General features: G+C 35.1%; 1 protein-coding gene across 5 annotated transcripts in view; it reads right to left on the bottom strand.

Moving 5' to 3' along the window:
- The window catches only part of agap2 (ArfGAP with GTPase domain, ankyrin repeat and PH domain 2), a 28,770-nt gene extending 12,679 nt beyond the window's left edge, over window positions 1–16,091 (bottom strand). For 2 of the 5 annotated variants that reach the window (XM_073823204.1, XM_073823203.1), the window contains exons 1-7: window positions 15,823–16,091; window positions 6,098–6,156; window positions 4,254–4,341; window positions 4,055–4,140; window positions 1,922–2,063; window positions 1,698–1,832; window positions 1,492–1,607 (exon numbers count right to left, since the gene is read on the bottom strand). In XM_073823204.1, the coding sequence (XP_073679305.1) occupies window positions 1,492–1,607; window positions 1,698–1,832; window positions 1,922–2,063; window positions 4,055–4,140; window positions 4,254–4,341; window positions 6,098–6,156; window positions 15,823–15,985 (789 nt within the window). In that variant the 5' untranslated portion in view covers window positions 15,986–16,091. Of the gene's footprint in view, window positions 1–1,491; window positions 1,608–1,697; window positions 1,833–1,921; window positions 2,064–4,054; window positions 4,141–4,253; window positions 4,342–6,097; window positions 6,157–9,257; window positions 11,327–15,822 lie in introns of those variants that run through there. The other 3 variants (XM_073823201.1, XM_073823200.1, XM_073823202.1) reach the window with 2 other exon arrangements.
- Between the last annotated feature and the right edge of the window lie 1,328 nt (window positions 16,092–17,419).

The raw sequence follows: 17,419 nt of genomic DNA on the forward strand, positions 1-17,419 counted from the left end.
ACTCAATATGGGAAAGAACACTATGAGCATATTTGATTAATTGAAAAACTTCACAAGAATTATAATGATAAAGGGGTAAATCTCACAGAGAAATGTCTGGATCATATTTCTAATTAAAATAAAGTAAAATAAAATTACAAAGATTTTGTATAAAGGAAAAAAGGTCATGTTTAATATATATTAATATACACTAATATAAATCACAATATTTAAAATATAATAATATATTACTTATATTATTAAAAATGAGTAAAATTATTATCAAATAAAAAATGTGACTAATTTCTGATTTTCTGCATAGCATTTAACACCATGACAGTATTTAATTCGTTAAAATACTTGTCAAGAATTATAATGATAAAAGAGGCAAATCATATTTAAAAAAAAGAAAAAAAAAATGACACTGAGAAATTATATTTTGCATAAAGAAAAAAAGGTTTAATATATACTAATATAAAGATAATGACAATTTTCTCCCCAAATTCATACTATTTAAAATATATTATTATTATTATTATTTATGTTATTTAAAATGAGTAAAATTACTATCAAATAACATAGTATTAAAATAAAATTTTTAAAAAATATATATTTTTAAAATATGACTAATTTCTGATTTTCTGCATAGCATATAATTGGGCAAAAAATATTAAATAAATCTGATCAGATCATTTTGTAAGAGTACATTTTCTTAACTTAATTTTTCTAACTTAATATAAACTTAATAAAAATTAAACAAAATTAAATAAAATTAAATAAACTCTTCGACTTGTTTACTATAAAACCTTTATAAAAAATGTTTTTGTCTTAATATGAGTCTTAATATTGTCTTATTATGTCAATTTAAATTAATATAGGCAAATATAATTTAGGTTAAATTAGTATAACAAGTATTTTGCATTTAGTTTTTGTGATCTTTGTATAAAATATAAAAAATAAGATATAATAAATGAAAAATAAAATAAAATACATAATTATTTCACTGGAAAATGTTAAGATTTGTTTAAACTTGTAACTCGTCACCATTTCATGACGTCCTTTTTTCATTAATATGTGGTCAATTTAAATTAATAGAGGCAAATGTAATTCATGTTAAATTTGTATAAAATAAATATTTTGCATTTAGTTTTTGTGATCTTTTTAAAAAAATAAAATAAACAAACAAAGGGAAATTATACTTTGTATAAAAAGTTATGTTTAATATATATATATATATTAATGAAAAGTAATATAAAGCATATAATATCATGTTTTAAATTTTTTTTAATGTTTTTTAATTGTTTTATTGTAAATTCACAATAATACTAATTAAAAAAAATTAGTACAAGAAATAATAAATACTTACAAATGTATCCCACAAATGCATTTTTTTTTAATTCGATTTTTTTCCTCCACATTTAAAACTGGAAGGAGAAAAATGACCTAGACATTTCTCAACAGCTTTACTTAGATTCCCCCAAGCACAAAACAGACTCATGAGCCCTGAGATACCTGTCCGGGCCCTGACACTGGAGTGGAGGCCCCTGAGTGACTCGGTGAGTTTGGTAGAGATTTACAGGAGGCCAGAAGGGCGGCTTGCTTCTTGGCAGCAACAATCTTGTGAGTCACTAAGTGAGAAACAAGATTGTTTAATCAAAACTTGCATCATGTTCGAAAATACCCTGCTATTTAAGCCCCTGTTTTGAGATGCAACTTACTTTCATTAAATACCCTGTCCACATTAAGTCCATATGTGGCACAGGTCTCAAAATAAGTGCAGCGGCGTACATCTATACACAGCTGCTGGACTCTCTTGTCCTCAATCACACGGGGATTAGTGCTGCTAATCTTATCTGCAGGAAGAATAACAGACAGAGAGTTTGCATGCAGCATCATATTGGTCAATAAAACATCCCTGAAAACAAATAAGTATAGCTTTTACCTTGCGTTCCAACCGCTATAACAGGGATTTCTGCTATGTTACGATGTGCGCTTAGCTCACTGTAGTTCTTGTACACATCCTGGAAACTTGCTTCGTTTTCCAGGCTAAAAACTAGGATGACGCCATCAAGCCAGTTGCAGATCTACAATCACAAATTTAGGAATGAAAAACATGGGAAAAAACTGAAACGTTCAACCAAAAATAAAAGTTTGCTAAAATTATTCACCCCATAGATTTGGAGAAAATAAAGTTACTATGGATTATAGACTCATATTTTGGCTAGAAGCAATGGTTTAAAATTAAAATGCCTTAATAATAGATTTGTTTTTATAAACATGTAGCATTTTGCTTTACAGGATGTTAATTGATGGTTTTTCTCAGCTGTTTGGACATCTGACGGCACCCATTCATTGCAGAGGATTCATTGGTGAGCAAGTGATGTAATGTAAAGTTTCTCCAAATCTGTTCTTATGAAGAAACAAACTCATCTTTGGATGAACTGTTTCTTTAAAGCAGATTACACTATTGTTCAAAAGTTTGGGATCATACTTTTTTTTTTTTATATATATATATATATATATACTTTTATTTACAAAATTTTACTGTTTTTGCTGTACTTTGGATGAAATAAATGCAGGTTTGGTGAGCAGAAAAGACAATAAAAATATTACTGTTCAAAAACTTTTGACTGGCGGTGTAAGAATGCTGAATTGTTAATATTTCCAAAAGGGACGCTATAACAATTATGATTTTTTTTTTTGTTTAATACTTTTATTTAGCGAGAATGCGTCAAATTCTTCAAATGTGTCAGTAAAGACTTTTAGAATGTTACAAACTATGTAAAATTCTTTTGAACATTCTATTCATCAAAGAATCCAGAAAAAAGTAACAAATTTTGCACAAACAAATTGAGCAGCACAACTGTTTTCAATGTTAATAATATTAAGAAATGTTACTAACAAAATGTTGCTAAACTACCAGTCAAAAGTTTTTGAACAGAAAGATATTGAATGTTTTTTAGAAGTCTCTTCTGCTCAAATAAACCTGCATTTATTTGATCCAAAGTACAGTAAAAGCTGTAAAAGTTTGAAATATTTTTACTGTTTAAAATAACAGTTTTTTATTTGAATATATTTTAAAATGTCATTTATTCCAGTAATATTAAAGCTGAATTTTTAGCATCATTACTGCAGTCACATGATCCTTCAGAAATTGTTCTAATATTCTGATTTGCTGCTCAAAAAACATTTATCATTATTATTATGTTAAAAACAACTGAGTAGATGCTTTCAGATTTTTTGACAAATAGAAAGTTCAGAAAAACAGCGATTATCTGAAATATAAATATTTTGTAACATTATAAATGTCTTTATCATGTTATTTTGATCTATTTAAAGCATCCTTGCTAAATAAAACTATTAGTTTCTATAATTTCTTTCCCAAAAAATAAATAAAAAAATCATACTGACTCCAAGCTTTTTTTTTGAATGATATAGTGTATAATGTTACAAAAGCTTTTTATCTCAGATAAATGCTGGTCTTTTGATCTTTCTATTCATCAAAAGTATACTGAAAAGATTGACTCAACTGTTTAAAATATTGATAATAATAATAGAAATGTTTCTTGAACAGCAAATCAGCATATTAGAAGGATTTCTGAAGGATCATGTGACACTGAAGACTGGAGTAATGATGCAGAAAAATCAGCTTTTTTCACAGAAATAAGTAACATTTTAAAATATATTCAAATAGAAAACAGTTATTTTAAATAGTACAAAATATTTCAATTTTTGCTGTACTTTGGATCAAATAAATGAAGGCTTGGTGAGCTGAAAAGATTTCTTAAACAAAAACAATAAAAAATCTTACTGTTCAAAAACTTTTGACTGACGGTGTAAGAATGCAGAATTCTTAATATTTACATAAGGGATGCTATAACATGCAAAAATGGTCTTGTTCTTCGGTTTCTAGTTAAGCACATCCAGTTTAATGGTACGGACAACTTGCTGTAGGTTTGTTACCGCAAATGTTAAGTATAAAAAAAGAGGAAGATGCACACTTGCATGCTCAAATATTTCTGTCTTGCATACTGTATGTTTCTGTCTCAAGTGTACTTTGCAGCAATGAACACACCTGTGCACTTGGTGGGCCAGATTCCTCTCGGATCAGCAATAAATGACTCTGACCCTCCACCAACACCTCTTTTTTATATCTCCCCCCTTCCAGAGAAGAGTAAAAGAGGACAAAGTTGAAAGATAAGATAGCAATAATGCCCCTGAACGGTTATAAAGACAGTGTTCATAGAAGAGATGAGAAAGAACAAAGTTCTCACCCTCATGCGACTCAAGTGGAAGATAACTTCCTGTGATGAATCTGTTTACTAGAGCAGATTTTCCACTGCGAAGGCTACCCAGAACCCCCTGTATGCAGCAGAAAGATAACATTTCACTCCAAGAAACAGAATATATATATTAGTATGAGATTGTTGTGATCTTATCTAAAAACTTTTGAGGACACATTTTAGACTTAAGGGGTATTATTTTCATGAGAATCCTTAGCAGGATTTAAACAAAAGTACGGTATTAATTTGTCCACTTTTCATTTTGATAGAAGAAACATTTTGGATTTTAAAAAGATTTGTAATGAAACCCGTCTCCGACACTGAATAAAAAAATAAAAAAAGGTTAATGTGACTTTTATCTTACAATTCTGTCTTGGGAATTGTGAGATATAGACTTGTAACTGCAAGTTATAAAGTCAGATTTGTGTGATATAAACTCACAATTCTGACTTTTTTCCTTAGAATTGTGATATAACAATTGCGATAAATAATGTCAGAATAGCGAGATAAAAACGTGCAATACTGACTTTTTTTTTTTGCAATTCAAAGTTTATATCTTGCATTTCTAACTATTTTAGAAAAAAATTAAGATTTGCGAGTTTGTCTTTCAATTCTGTCTTTAAAACTAGCAATTGCAAGTTTAAATCACACAATTCTGACTTCATTTCTTAGAAATGCAAGTTTATATCTCACAATTCTGACTTTATAACTCACAATCGTGAGTTTGTGTCTCACAATTCTGAGAAAGTCAGAATTATGAGATAAAAGCCTTACTCAACAACATGACAAAACTGAAAAATAAATATTTTTTTTGTATACTTAACCAACCCTTGTGAAAAATAAATGTACCAAAAAATTATTTAAAATACATTTATTTCATACTGAGTATACTACAAATACATTTATATATGTATGTACTTAAAAAACCCTGCAAGTGTACTTTTGGTATACTAAACTGGTATACTTAAAGTCCGCTGTACTTTAATTGTGTAAAGAAGTAGTGCCGATGTCCAACTAAAGATAAACTTAAGTATATTTAATTGTGTTGAAGTGGAAATATTGCAAGTATACTTCAAGTACACATGAAATATCTTGCATTTAAAGACCAATATTATTTAAAGATCATACAATCCTCATCAATACTGACATTAAAACTAATTGTGCACATATAGTACTCTAAATAAAGTTTAATTAACATCAGTAAGTCTCAAGCAATATGTTAGTAAATATGTTAATAAATTTGAACTATAAAATATATTTTACCTTCAACATTTCTCACATTATCAGAGTTTATTTGCTATAGTTTAGAAATAAATTCATCTTGATAATGTCAGATAACTTCCAAAAATAAATAAAAAAAACGCACAAAAATGTGTTAGTATGACAATATTTATAGAGCTATCAATACTTTGTTGACCAATTACCAAGCAATGCTTCATTTTGTCCAGTCTGTGGTGTAAAAAGGTCGCATTAGCAATTAAAGATAAAACACTTAAGCAAAACATGGTCAGATCAAAGGGTCTGAATAATTTTTGGTCCCTGATTTTACTGGTAGTCCACTGTATAAAAGATATTTGGGTATAATATGTCACAGTTTACTATCCTAATATGCTTGCTATTCTCACTTAATGAACTATAATGTCCTGCACCACTAGTGAAACAAAATCCTATACATCTGGTGTCTGAATAATTTTTGGTTTGACTGTATATTACTTTTTTTTTTAGGGAACTGAAATATTGTTTTCATAGATGTATGCCTGAAATGATTTGAAATAGTTTATATGCTTAAGGTATAAAAAACAAAACAAAACAAAACTGTGTTTAGGCTTTCTCACCAATCGCAGTTCTGGAATAGCACGAGTCAGGGTCCATTCCTGGCTGTTGGCACATGATGCTGAAAAAAGAAATGTCAAAGTAAAGTCATACCTTCAAATCGATGAAGCAAAAGAGTGTGCAAAACAACTTACCCCATGTTATAACACTGTAGGGTGTTGGAGTGGTTTTTAATGTGTTACTATGTGTTTTGATGTACTAGTGTGGAGTTTCAAAGAAGTTTTGGGTGGTTTCCAAACTAAAAAGAGTCCTCAAGTTAGACATTCTATATTTAACAGGGTGAACCCTTTTGACTAAAGCAGTGTGGTTGGTTGGTTAGTTTTACCTACAGTCACCAAACTTGGTAAATCCATCGTTCTCATGAAGCCGGACAACTTTCTATATTACAGTCATTAGCTCCGCCCAACATGGAAGTAAGCTATTTTGGACTAAATGTGACCCTGGACCACAAATCCAGTCATAAGGGTCAATTGAGATTGAATATATATATGCTTTCCATTGATGTATGGTTTGTTAGGATAGGACTGTGAAAAAATAAATCTGAAATCTTTTGAATTGAAAAAATCGTCTTAAGTTGATCAAATGAAGTTCTTAGCAATGCATATTAATAATCAAAAATTAAGTTTTGAGATATATACGGCAGGAAATTTACAAAATATCTTCATGGAACATGATCTTTACTTAATATCTTAATGATTTTTGGCATAAAAGAAAAATCGATCATTTTGACTCATACAATGTATTTTTTATCTATTGCTACAAATATACCTATGCTGTGCTATTTGTGGTCCAGGGTCACAAATGTGGAAAGAAATTCATGTAATCAACATCAAGACATTGAAAATGCTGAATTACAACCCGATTTCTAATATCTTGATTGGAGTTGCATTGGCATGGGATTAAATTAATGACAAAAATGGAAAACAGGAAGAGAAGAGTATCTTTTAAGTGCATTGTCTGATTTAGCTCAAAGTGGAGTTTTATATTTGGCCACATTCTGGTCTGTATTAGATGTGCTTAGCAAGAAAAATAGATGAATGAATCACATAACAGAAAATGGAATGGGATATGTGCTGATTTATGAATATTATGTCTCGACAGGACAGCTACCGCATTTCTGTTTTCCAAAAAAGATCTCTCATATTGATCAACGGCTTAAATCCCCTCGTTCTGACCCTTGATGCCAGTGACGTGAAACTTCAGATGACTCAATTACAGGAAGAGCGAGTTTGACACAATTTTATGATTACACGCTTCTCACAACACTCACTGAGCAGACGAATTAATGACATTATCACTTCCCTTTATGTCAAGCCACATTACTGTTTCGTTACTGTCAAAGTCTAGGCCTGAGGATGCGTGTCCATTTAAACATAACACGGATCAGGCGTTGCCCTTCAGTTGCACATTTCTATGTTGCATCGAAGTGCAATCTCTAGCCTCGGATACCGGTTCATCTGGAGGTGTTATAAATCTCAGATAATTCACAGGGCGTGAAGGACTGCAGGTGTATCCGTGCAGCAGCGAGCATGGAGCTCCCACACCCCTCTCTCCGCTTTATATTTGAAGTCTTCGCACACCCTCACGCTCACTATTTTTCAGCAGAGGCACCCAGTGATAGACAGGCACGTCACTTCATTTTTTTGTGTGCTTGCACATCTGTGGGTGCGGATGAGATGCTTTTGTTAAGGGGGGTGATACACCCTGGACTGATTAAAGCAGCTCACGACGCACAGATGCAGGAGTTCACAGCTACGATCTGAGTTGGCACTCGTGTCTTTTGCAGTTTCCTCTCTCACGCGCCACCCACGACACCACGGAAGAGGTTTAACCCCCCTCCGAATTCAGCGCAATTCTATGAGGTCATTGTACGGCGGGGCACATCAGGAGTCGAGCCAGTGCGGGTAGACAGTGCGATCCTTATGTGCCATATACCACACGCCACCCCCTCCATCCAAACGGACGCTCTATGTGTCAAATTCTAAAGCTGGTCTCTCTGGTTTTCAAAAGGACCCCTCCTCGCATACCCTCACTCCCATTCATTTCATCTGTGGCTTGCTCCCTGGCATAACACAGCCACACAACAGGCAACACTCTCAGCCCTCCCTGTTGCCATGACAACCCCACCTCCAGCCGCTGCTTCTGTTCACTCGGAGAACACATACGTAAATATTTTGTGCGCGCATGCGTTGTGTGTACAGACACATCAGACCTTTTGCTCGTAGAATATAGACCACACACCCCTATATTGAGTGCATTTACCAAATCAGGAATCTAATCATCAAATCTATATTGTTGAGAAAAATGCTGTTTGAAATTAATCTTTTGTCCAACGAGCTCTGCATATAAATTCATTGGAGGCATCTTACAGCTGGTAATTAGAAGGAAAACTGACTTACTTTTCTTGGGTGGTTATCCATCCAGCTGCCTGTGGTGATTCAGACTCTTTGAGTTATTTCTCCCCTACAAAACCCAACGCTTCACCTCCCTTTTAGAGTGCTAAAATGCATGGCTGGATATGGTTTGAAATTAAGAGGCTGGTGATGAAAGGATTGAAGCTTCCGTGAAAGAATGAGATCAGAATACAGGAAGTGGGCGGAACATCAAAGATGGGATTAGGATGTTGGGCAAAATTATGCTGCCTGTGGCATGGGTATTATCAAATTTGTTTCCCATTCCAATTTTTCCAGTGCAGAAACAGAAACGGTAGGGGGTGGTTGTAAAGAAAAGGCTGGGATGCTTTCACCGTCTTAAATCTACAACCCTAGGCAATAGAATTAATAAAACCAGAATTCCATAAATGTGTGTACAGACTTGCACATGTCAGTTTTTCACTAAATCAGTTGAATACATAATAAAAACCCTGTCATCTGTCCTCATGTCATCCCAAACCTGTATGACTTTTTTTCTTCTGTGGAATCAGTGGAGTTCAATATTTTTTTGGACTCCACTGACTTTCACATATCCATGCATATCCTTTTGTGTTCCACAGAAAAAAATAAAGTCAATCAGTTTTAGAATGACACCATTTTTGGGTGAAAATTAATTTAGAGAACTTGCAGATGTTCCTGGCATGACCCTCTCCCATTCTCATAAGCGATCCTGCTTCTTCTTATCTGAGAGTTCTAGTTGTGCATGGATGAGTAAGTCATGTTCTCCTACCTTCCTCTTCACTGGATTCCCTCTGAATGGTGCTATAGACCGGAGTCACGATGGTCGTGGCACTGGTTGCAACTGGAGTGCTCTTGGTAAAAATGCCACTAATAAATCTCAGCATCTTGCGGTCACGTGCCGAAGCCCCTTGGGACTGAGCTGTTCTATAGTCTGCCACCATTTGCCCACCTTTGCACTTCAGGAGGTCCTCGGACAGACAGTTCAGGTCGCTGTTGTCTAGGGTGCGACTCTTTCCTTTGCGTTGAGGCTTGGTAATCAAGGCGACAGGGGTCGGAAGAGATGTAGATCCTGCCTTTAATCTCTCAGCACGGGGGCTTTGGGTTCGCATGGCTATGATGTCGCCTTCAGTGGGCCTCTTTATCCCAATACCTCCTTTGAGATCTTCATCGCAGGGTTTCACCTCGCTGACAGCCCAGGATGCCCGGAAGGATCCAGGAGTCGGGCTGGTTGGGGACTGGATCCTGGTTCGACTATCCTTGCGGTCAAGGCTCTTGGAGGAGGCGTGGATGCTCTCTCTGGACTCTTTATATTCACGGCCTCCACCGTGAGCTTTAAGGAGCGAGACGGGCCGCTGGGTCGCACGGACTGGGATGTCACCGAGATGCCGGGGAAAAGAGGTTTGGGGCACTCCGATGGATTCTCTAGCTCTTCCGTTCTCTGTGGAGGGTGAGATCATTGATTTTTGTCTCTCACCAGGATGAACACCATCTGCAAAAAGTGCCTTCTCCTCCCTTGGGCTTTGGAGTATTTCCTGTTCCACTGAGAATTTGACAGGCTCTCCAGCTTCCAGCTCAACAGCCTCACCCATTTTCTGGCACTCCTGGCCCTCATTATTGGATCCGGCGTGCTTGAGATGTTTCGCTCCATCAGAATCGTACACTGCTCCCCCCACAGCCGGCCTGGACTTCTCCAACTCATTCTCCTCAGTGGTTTCTACCTTCACCAACGTGAGGGAGATAAGGTAGGTGGTTTTTGACTGTGAGGTCCCGGTTCGGTTCATGTGGTCCAGAATTTCTCAACAGATCAAGGGCAAAAAAAAATTAAAACTCCTGGAGAATCAAATAGTCTTCTACAGCAGAAAGAAATCACAGAACTGACAGAAAGAGACAATTCAGGCAAGTATGTCAAAAAAACAAGTGAACCGCGACTTTGTTTCCTAGAGTCGTAAAAATTTAGCTAATGTCCTTTGTGCTCTTTCATTCCAGACTTCGTTTTCTTCATATTGCTGTTCTCTGGTCCTCTCCCACCTATTTTAAGCATGCAGACATGTGCCCACCTCTCCACACCTGCATGAAAAGCATGCTCCCGATTCCATTGACTACATTCAACAAGAGGCTCAGGCAAAAACGACAATGCACAGGATCGAAAATTCCTTCAAGGACAACAACGAGAATGAGTAAAATTACATCTGGGAGACATGCACAACTGTTAACCTCAGATCAAGGCACATCGTTTCACCAACCTGCTCCACGGCGTGTGGAGGAGACGCTGACAGACTGAAGAGTCAACCTGGGGAGTCAGTCTACATGCCACATGGATCGGTGCAAACGTTTACGGCGAGTCCACAGAGAGAGATCCCAGTGTTCCCACACAGAGTCTATCCATCACGCCTCCGGTGATTGGTGCATCAAGCAGTCGGGGATGTCAATAAAGCAGACACGCAAGACAATCATGCTTCGTTCTAGAGAGGAAGGTGCATCTTACGCCAAAGGTTTAGACGAGTCACGCATCATGAACAAGGGTCTCTTAGATCTCTCCGGTGGAAGGTCTTCTTCAAACCCACGCAGAACAGCACCGTGCAGGAATACCCTGCTCTCTCCATCTCCTGCTTCTCTCTCTCTCTCTCTCTCTCTCTCTCTGCCCTTGTCACCAGCCAGACAGCTCCCAGCCCCTGCTTTCCACAGCCTGCTACCCCCTCCTCTCGCTCTCCCTCCCTCCCTCGCCTTCTCCCTCTCTTTTCTCTCGCTCCTGCTTAAAAAGCGAGAATCAGTGATGTGTTGAGGAATAAAGACAGACTGTAAAGCTTGCAAGGTTCTGACAGGGAAAGAGGGTCAACCGCACAATTATGCAGTTACGTGCGAAGCTAATCACGACTGGCACCTCAATCAAGCAAATTTTGCACTCGATCCGGTGCGGTATCAGGCGGCAGCATGCCACATATCACAGTCACAGTCAGTACAGTGATTCAGGAGCCGCCGTGTCCCCCCACCTTTTCTTTCCTAGACACTGAGCTTGCTTGTTACCAAGGTATTCCGAGGCGAAACTCCTCCTCCTTCATGCACTGATTCCATCTAGTCTCCGGCTCCCGTTCACTATCTCCATATCTAACCCCCCTGCTCTGTGTGCTCACTGTCCTTGTCAAGGTGTGTATGAATGAGTTGGTGATTGTGTGAGGGCATGCAATATTATTGACAAATTTATTGATCGATCTGTTTGTCAAGTGGGCTTGATTAAATACTACATTGAGTAAATACTACACTCGAATTGATTCAATACACTCTCGGAAAAAAGGTACAAAAGCTGTCACTAGTGTGGTACCCTTTCCAAAAGGTACTAATATGTGACCCTGGACCACAAAACCAATGTAGCAATAGCCAAAAATACATTGTATGGGTCAAAATGATCAACTTTTCTTTTATGCCAAAAATCATTAAGATATTAAGTAAAGATCATGTTTCATAAAGTTATTTTTGTGAATTTCCTACTATAAATATATCAAAACTTAATATTTGATTAGTAATATGCATTGCTATTTCATTTTGTAATCTTTAAAGGCAATTTTCTCAATATTTAGATTTTATTGCACCCTCAGATTGCCAGATTTTCAGATATGTATAAATCTCATTTTCAAAAAATGTACCCTTATGATTGGTTTTGTGGTCCAGGGTCATATATTTACAATTTAGATACTAATATGCACTTGTTAGGGGTAAATAAGGTACAAAGGTTTACCTTTTGAAAGGGTATCACCTTAGTGACAGCTTTTAAACCTTTTTTTCTGAGAGTGTACCAGTGATGAGAGCATAAACATGCTGTCCCACACAAGACTATTTGGATGTCTGAAATAAAATATATAGTGCAAATATCCTAATGCATTTCCAGTTTTACACGTTTAATAGAAAATAACAGAATCTAAAAGGTCCGCATTTGTTACAACCAACCTGTTATGACAGCCGTGCTTTCGTAACGTTGACTGACGTGCCTCCTGTTACTGTTTTGAAATAGTTTGACGATAAAGCAGGAAATGTTCATGGGTCATGAGTCATGACATCACTGTAGTGAAATGGTCTATATACAATGCCAGTCAAAAGTTTTTGAACAGTAAGATTTTGTAATGTTTTTTAAAGAAGTCTCTTCTGCTGACCAAGCCTGCATTTATTTGATCCAAAGTGCAACAAAAACTGTACAATTTTGTAAATAAATAGTACAAATATTTCAAAAGTTTACTGTTTTTGCTGTACTTTGGATCAAATAAATGCAGGCTTAGTGAGCAGAAGAGGCTTCATTAAAAACATTAAAAATCTTACCGTTCAAAAGCTTATACACACACACATACATATATACTGGCAGTCAATTGAGTCGTATTGAGTTTACAAATCAATAATAAATGCTATTGATTGCTATCAATCATGAAGACAGGTGTCATATAGAACACAATTCAACAGAACATTTAGGGACACTTTTTATTGATTTGCTTCTTTATCGATTAGTGGATTACTATTGCTCAGAGTTAAGGTTAGGGATTTCAACATACTGCCCCTTAAAGGGACAGTTCACCAAAAATTCCCAAAAGAACCACGGTGATCTTATTTTTTTATTCCACAGAAAAACAAAATGCATGCAGATTACCCTAGAAATTACCCTAGCAACCAACCACAAGACCTTAGCAACCACATAGCAACATGCTAGAAACCTCTCAGAGCACTTACTAACCACATAGCAACAACCACAGGCGAACGTCACTCACATTTCTTTAGAAAATGTGAAGCACTATATAGTATATTGTTGTTCTTCTAAATAAAATTTCACGGTAGACATCTCTGTCTTGGAAATCTCGCACTCATAAATATATTTTCCCCTTTTTCTCTTCCCTAAATCACTCTGCCTGTCTCCCACTCTCTTGGCTCCCCGAGGTAAGCAACATTTAAATGTGTCAGTCCTATTCTCAAATCCCTATGCTCAGAAGCCAACAGCAATGACTTCCCCTTTACAGTTTCCCTCACTTTTATTTTATTCCCATCAAGCATAATTTGAATCATCATATGACTATGTGGGCTACATAAACCATAGAGCATCCATTTGTTTTTTATACCATTTCATCTTGTCTGTTCTGCAACTTTGTTTACAGACATCATTAGTAGGGATGTAACAGTATTATCAATATTGTGGTTTTGTAATAGCAAAACTGTCTCGATATTATCGTGGTCACATGACAATATAAAACGATATAGGTCTTTCAGGCAAAAAGTATAAATTTTTTAAATATTTTAGCTAGGGTTGTCAGTTTAATGCGTTAACTTAATTAATTAGTTATGAAAAAAATAATGCAATTAAAATATTTTAACGCAGTTAATGCACTGGCCCCGTCCCCAGACCTGTACGTCATTTTACATTTCATACAGTTGACTGATGACAAATATGATGCAAAGTAAGAACTCCATAAATGCAGTTATGCTTCTAAAATTCAAGATATTTTGGTAAACATGTCGTGAAATTTTGCCTCATATTTATATGAGCACCGAGAGCAATAGAGGCCTATCACATGAGTGTGGTTTTGTCACGAATATCACGAGTTTAAATGTGATTTTATACAACAGTCCGGTAAAAAAGAAGTGAATATCAATATCGCAGTTTCCATCAAAATAAAAGCTTAAAAGTGCAGTATGAATTGTCGAGCTGTGGTTTAAATGGGCATCGTTAGTGCAGTCCAAATTTAAAACATCTCTTTCAAGTGTAGAAATTAGAAAAGAAGTATTGTAATTTCTCTGCTGTAGTGTCAAGAAAAAATAATATACCTTTGAAATCGTTTTCATTTTTTTTTTACAGTGCAATTGTTTTACAATATATGACTATTACTGTCATAGGAATAACAATAATGTAAAACTGTTATTATTATTATTATTGTATTCTAATATGTTTGTATTTTAAAACACCTGTGTGAATGTAATTTAGACTGAGACAGTATACCACAACTAAAAAGAGGGTTGAGGCCCTTTTTAATTAACTTTTTTCAGTTTTTTTTCTCTGACTTTCAAAGTGCATTAGATAGAAGAATTTAGCTTTAAAATGTACAAAATTGTCATTTTTTCCCAAGTATTCATTTGGCTTTTTAAAAAAAAAAAAAAGAAATGTTTCGTGGACTTCATACTGCAATATTATCGCATAGTGAGATTTTGTGAGATCTCTAATCATTAGTAATGCTGGCTATTGCAAGTGAACAAATGGAAAATGATCAAATAGGTTAAAAATCTAGGGACTATATGCTAAAAAAAAAAACATCACAAGCCACCTAGAATATCTTAACACCACTGTGGCAAGTTTTACACAGGTAACTACTGAAAATATCTTGTTTTAATTTCAGTTCTGCCTTACCGAAAGCTAAGGTGTGAGATTATGCTCATTACGTCTTTATATTGAGCTGCAATCTAGAGTGACGGATGCTTAAAACGCTCGCAAGAGGAAGTGTGAGGAGGAAGTAAATTATAAGGAGTATCAACAAACACTATATTAAAGATGCATTAGTCTGTCACCATATGCTCTGACCTGAAAATATGCACACATGTCAGTGCTAACACAGTTTATAAATGTTGCATCTTAAAATAACGCAACTTGGTGTCTTGCTCGATGGATGCCAGATGAATTCAAATCAGACAACAAATCAAAATAGTACAAAAAAAAAGTGTAATCTTGTGGAAAACTCTAAATAATTAGGTCAGATATGCAGAGTAAGAGAGCACTATAGACAGGTGGTGCTTGAGATGAAGAGGATGTGGCTTTCGTGGGCAGCGAGAGAGCGTCAGACAGGAAATGGACCAGCACTTCGTGTTCAAAAGCTTGCCACCATGACGACGTCTCTAAGATGGAGCTAATGTTTCAACCTGGGCCTCTTTAAATTAACATCCACGATTTTGATTTTACATCCGGACTGTAGTAACAGTTCATCTTCATGGTCTAATGGAGGAGCGTGTGCATTTGGAGACGTCTACTGGACGTGTAATTCAATTTAACATGAGTTAAAACATTTATGTTGCTTTTTATCTGTCTGCCTTCTCTAAAATATACATTTGGGACATTTTAGAATATGACACTAATACAAAGCTCAAGATAATGACTGGAAAAATTGGAACCATATGAAAAAGCCTAATGCAAAATGTGCCTTTTTAACTCACAGAACAGCTTGATATCTTCTGAGGATGCCTATCAGAGCTCCAACATAATAAGTACACACCCCTAAAGACCCTGAAGTCAACATCGCACCTTGCAAAACGATATGGGAAGTGTTCTAGGGGACCGAACAAACAATTTCATGACATTTATGAGATTTGAGGCTCACCTTGAATGCTGTGGAGGAAAACCTTTAGTCCTGTCTTGAGCTGCTGGTCCTCAACCCTCTCCAACTGTTTGCGAAATTTGTTAATGGTGTTTTGCAAGCTTTCATGTCTTTTCACCTCAGCTCTAATTGCAGTCGAGTGTGTAACTTTATTTGTGCTATTCATATTTGGACCAACGCGGCTGCTCGAAACGCATGGAGTTTCTCCTGTCACCCATCAGCATTTCCTGCCCGTTCTTTCATGTCAGAGTCACGCAGAGAAGCAGAAAGCCGTTCAGACTCTAGGTATGCAGCTCGGAGCAGAAGTAGTTTTGCTTGCATGAATTTCCTCTCTCTCTCTATCTCTCTAAATTCACTTCCTGATTTTAAAAAGTGTCACCATCTCATAGGCTGCTTTCTCACAAACAGGATTTTGTGGTGAATTCAAGGCAACCGTTAAAAAAAACATAAGACTTTGGTTTCAAACTGCAAATAAGGCTTTAAAAAGACAGACTCACATTTATTTTCAGATTTAGAGCCGTAAGGTAAAAAAAAAGTATTATACCAATAAAGGAATTGTCAAACAGGTTCGTCAGACAAGGGTATTTTTCATAAAGGTCATGTTAGGGCACTTGTTAACCCTAACCCTAAAACTTTTAAAACTATAACCCTAACCCTTTTAAAATATGATTTAATTATAATTTATTAATTAAATTAATAATACATTTATAATATATATATATATATATATATATATATATATATATATATATATATATATGTGACCCTGGACCACAAAACCAGTCTTAAGTCGCTGGGGTATATTTGTAGCAATAGCCAAAAATACATGGTAAGGGTCAAAATTATTGATTTTTCTTTTATGCCAAAAATCATTAGGAAATGAAGTAAAGATCATGTTCCATGAAGATTTTTTTGTAAAATTCCTACTATAAATATATCAAAATGTAATTTTTGATAAGTAATATGCATTGTTAAGAACTTAATTTGGACAACTTTAAAGGTGATTTTCTCAGTATTTTGATTTTTTTGCACCCTCAGATTCCAGATTTTCAAATAGATGTATCTCAGCCAAATATTGTCCTATCCTAACAAACCATATATCAATAGAAAGCTTATTTATTGAGTTTTGTGGTCCAGGGTCACATATTATATACATATATATAATTATAATTAATTATAATTTTTAAATCACAATATCTATTTTTAGCCTAAATAATATTTCTTTTTTATTTCATATAATAGGCTGTTTAATAGCAGGTACCTACTACGACAACTTATTATTATTATACTAATAAGCAAAATTAGGGCTAATTGTTACATGCTGTTCGTCTTGTTACACTTGTCAACCCTAACACTAATTTTAATTATATAATAATCAATTAATAGTTTTTAAAATAAAAATTAATTATAATTAATTATATTATATATTTTTTTTATTATTTTTTTTTAACATTTTATATAATAGGCTATTTAATAGGAGGTACCTATTATGATGACTTACTAATAAGCAAAATTGGGGCTAATTACGTAATATATAATATTATATATATAATTAATTAAAAGTTTTAAAATATAAATTTAATTATAATTTATTAATTAA

This window comes from Garra rufa, chromosome 18 (genome assembly GCF_049309525.1).
Source record: "Garra rufa chromosome 18, GarRuf1.0, whole genome shotgun sequence".
Classification (NCBI taxonomy): domain Eukaryota; kingdom Metazoa; phylum Chordata; class Actinopteri; order Cypriniformes; family Cyprinidae; genus Garra; species Garra rufa.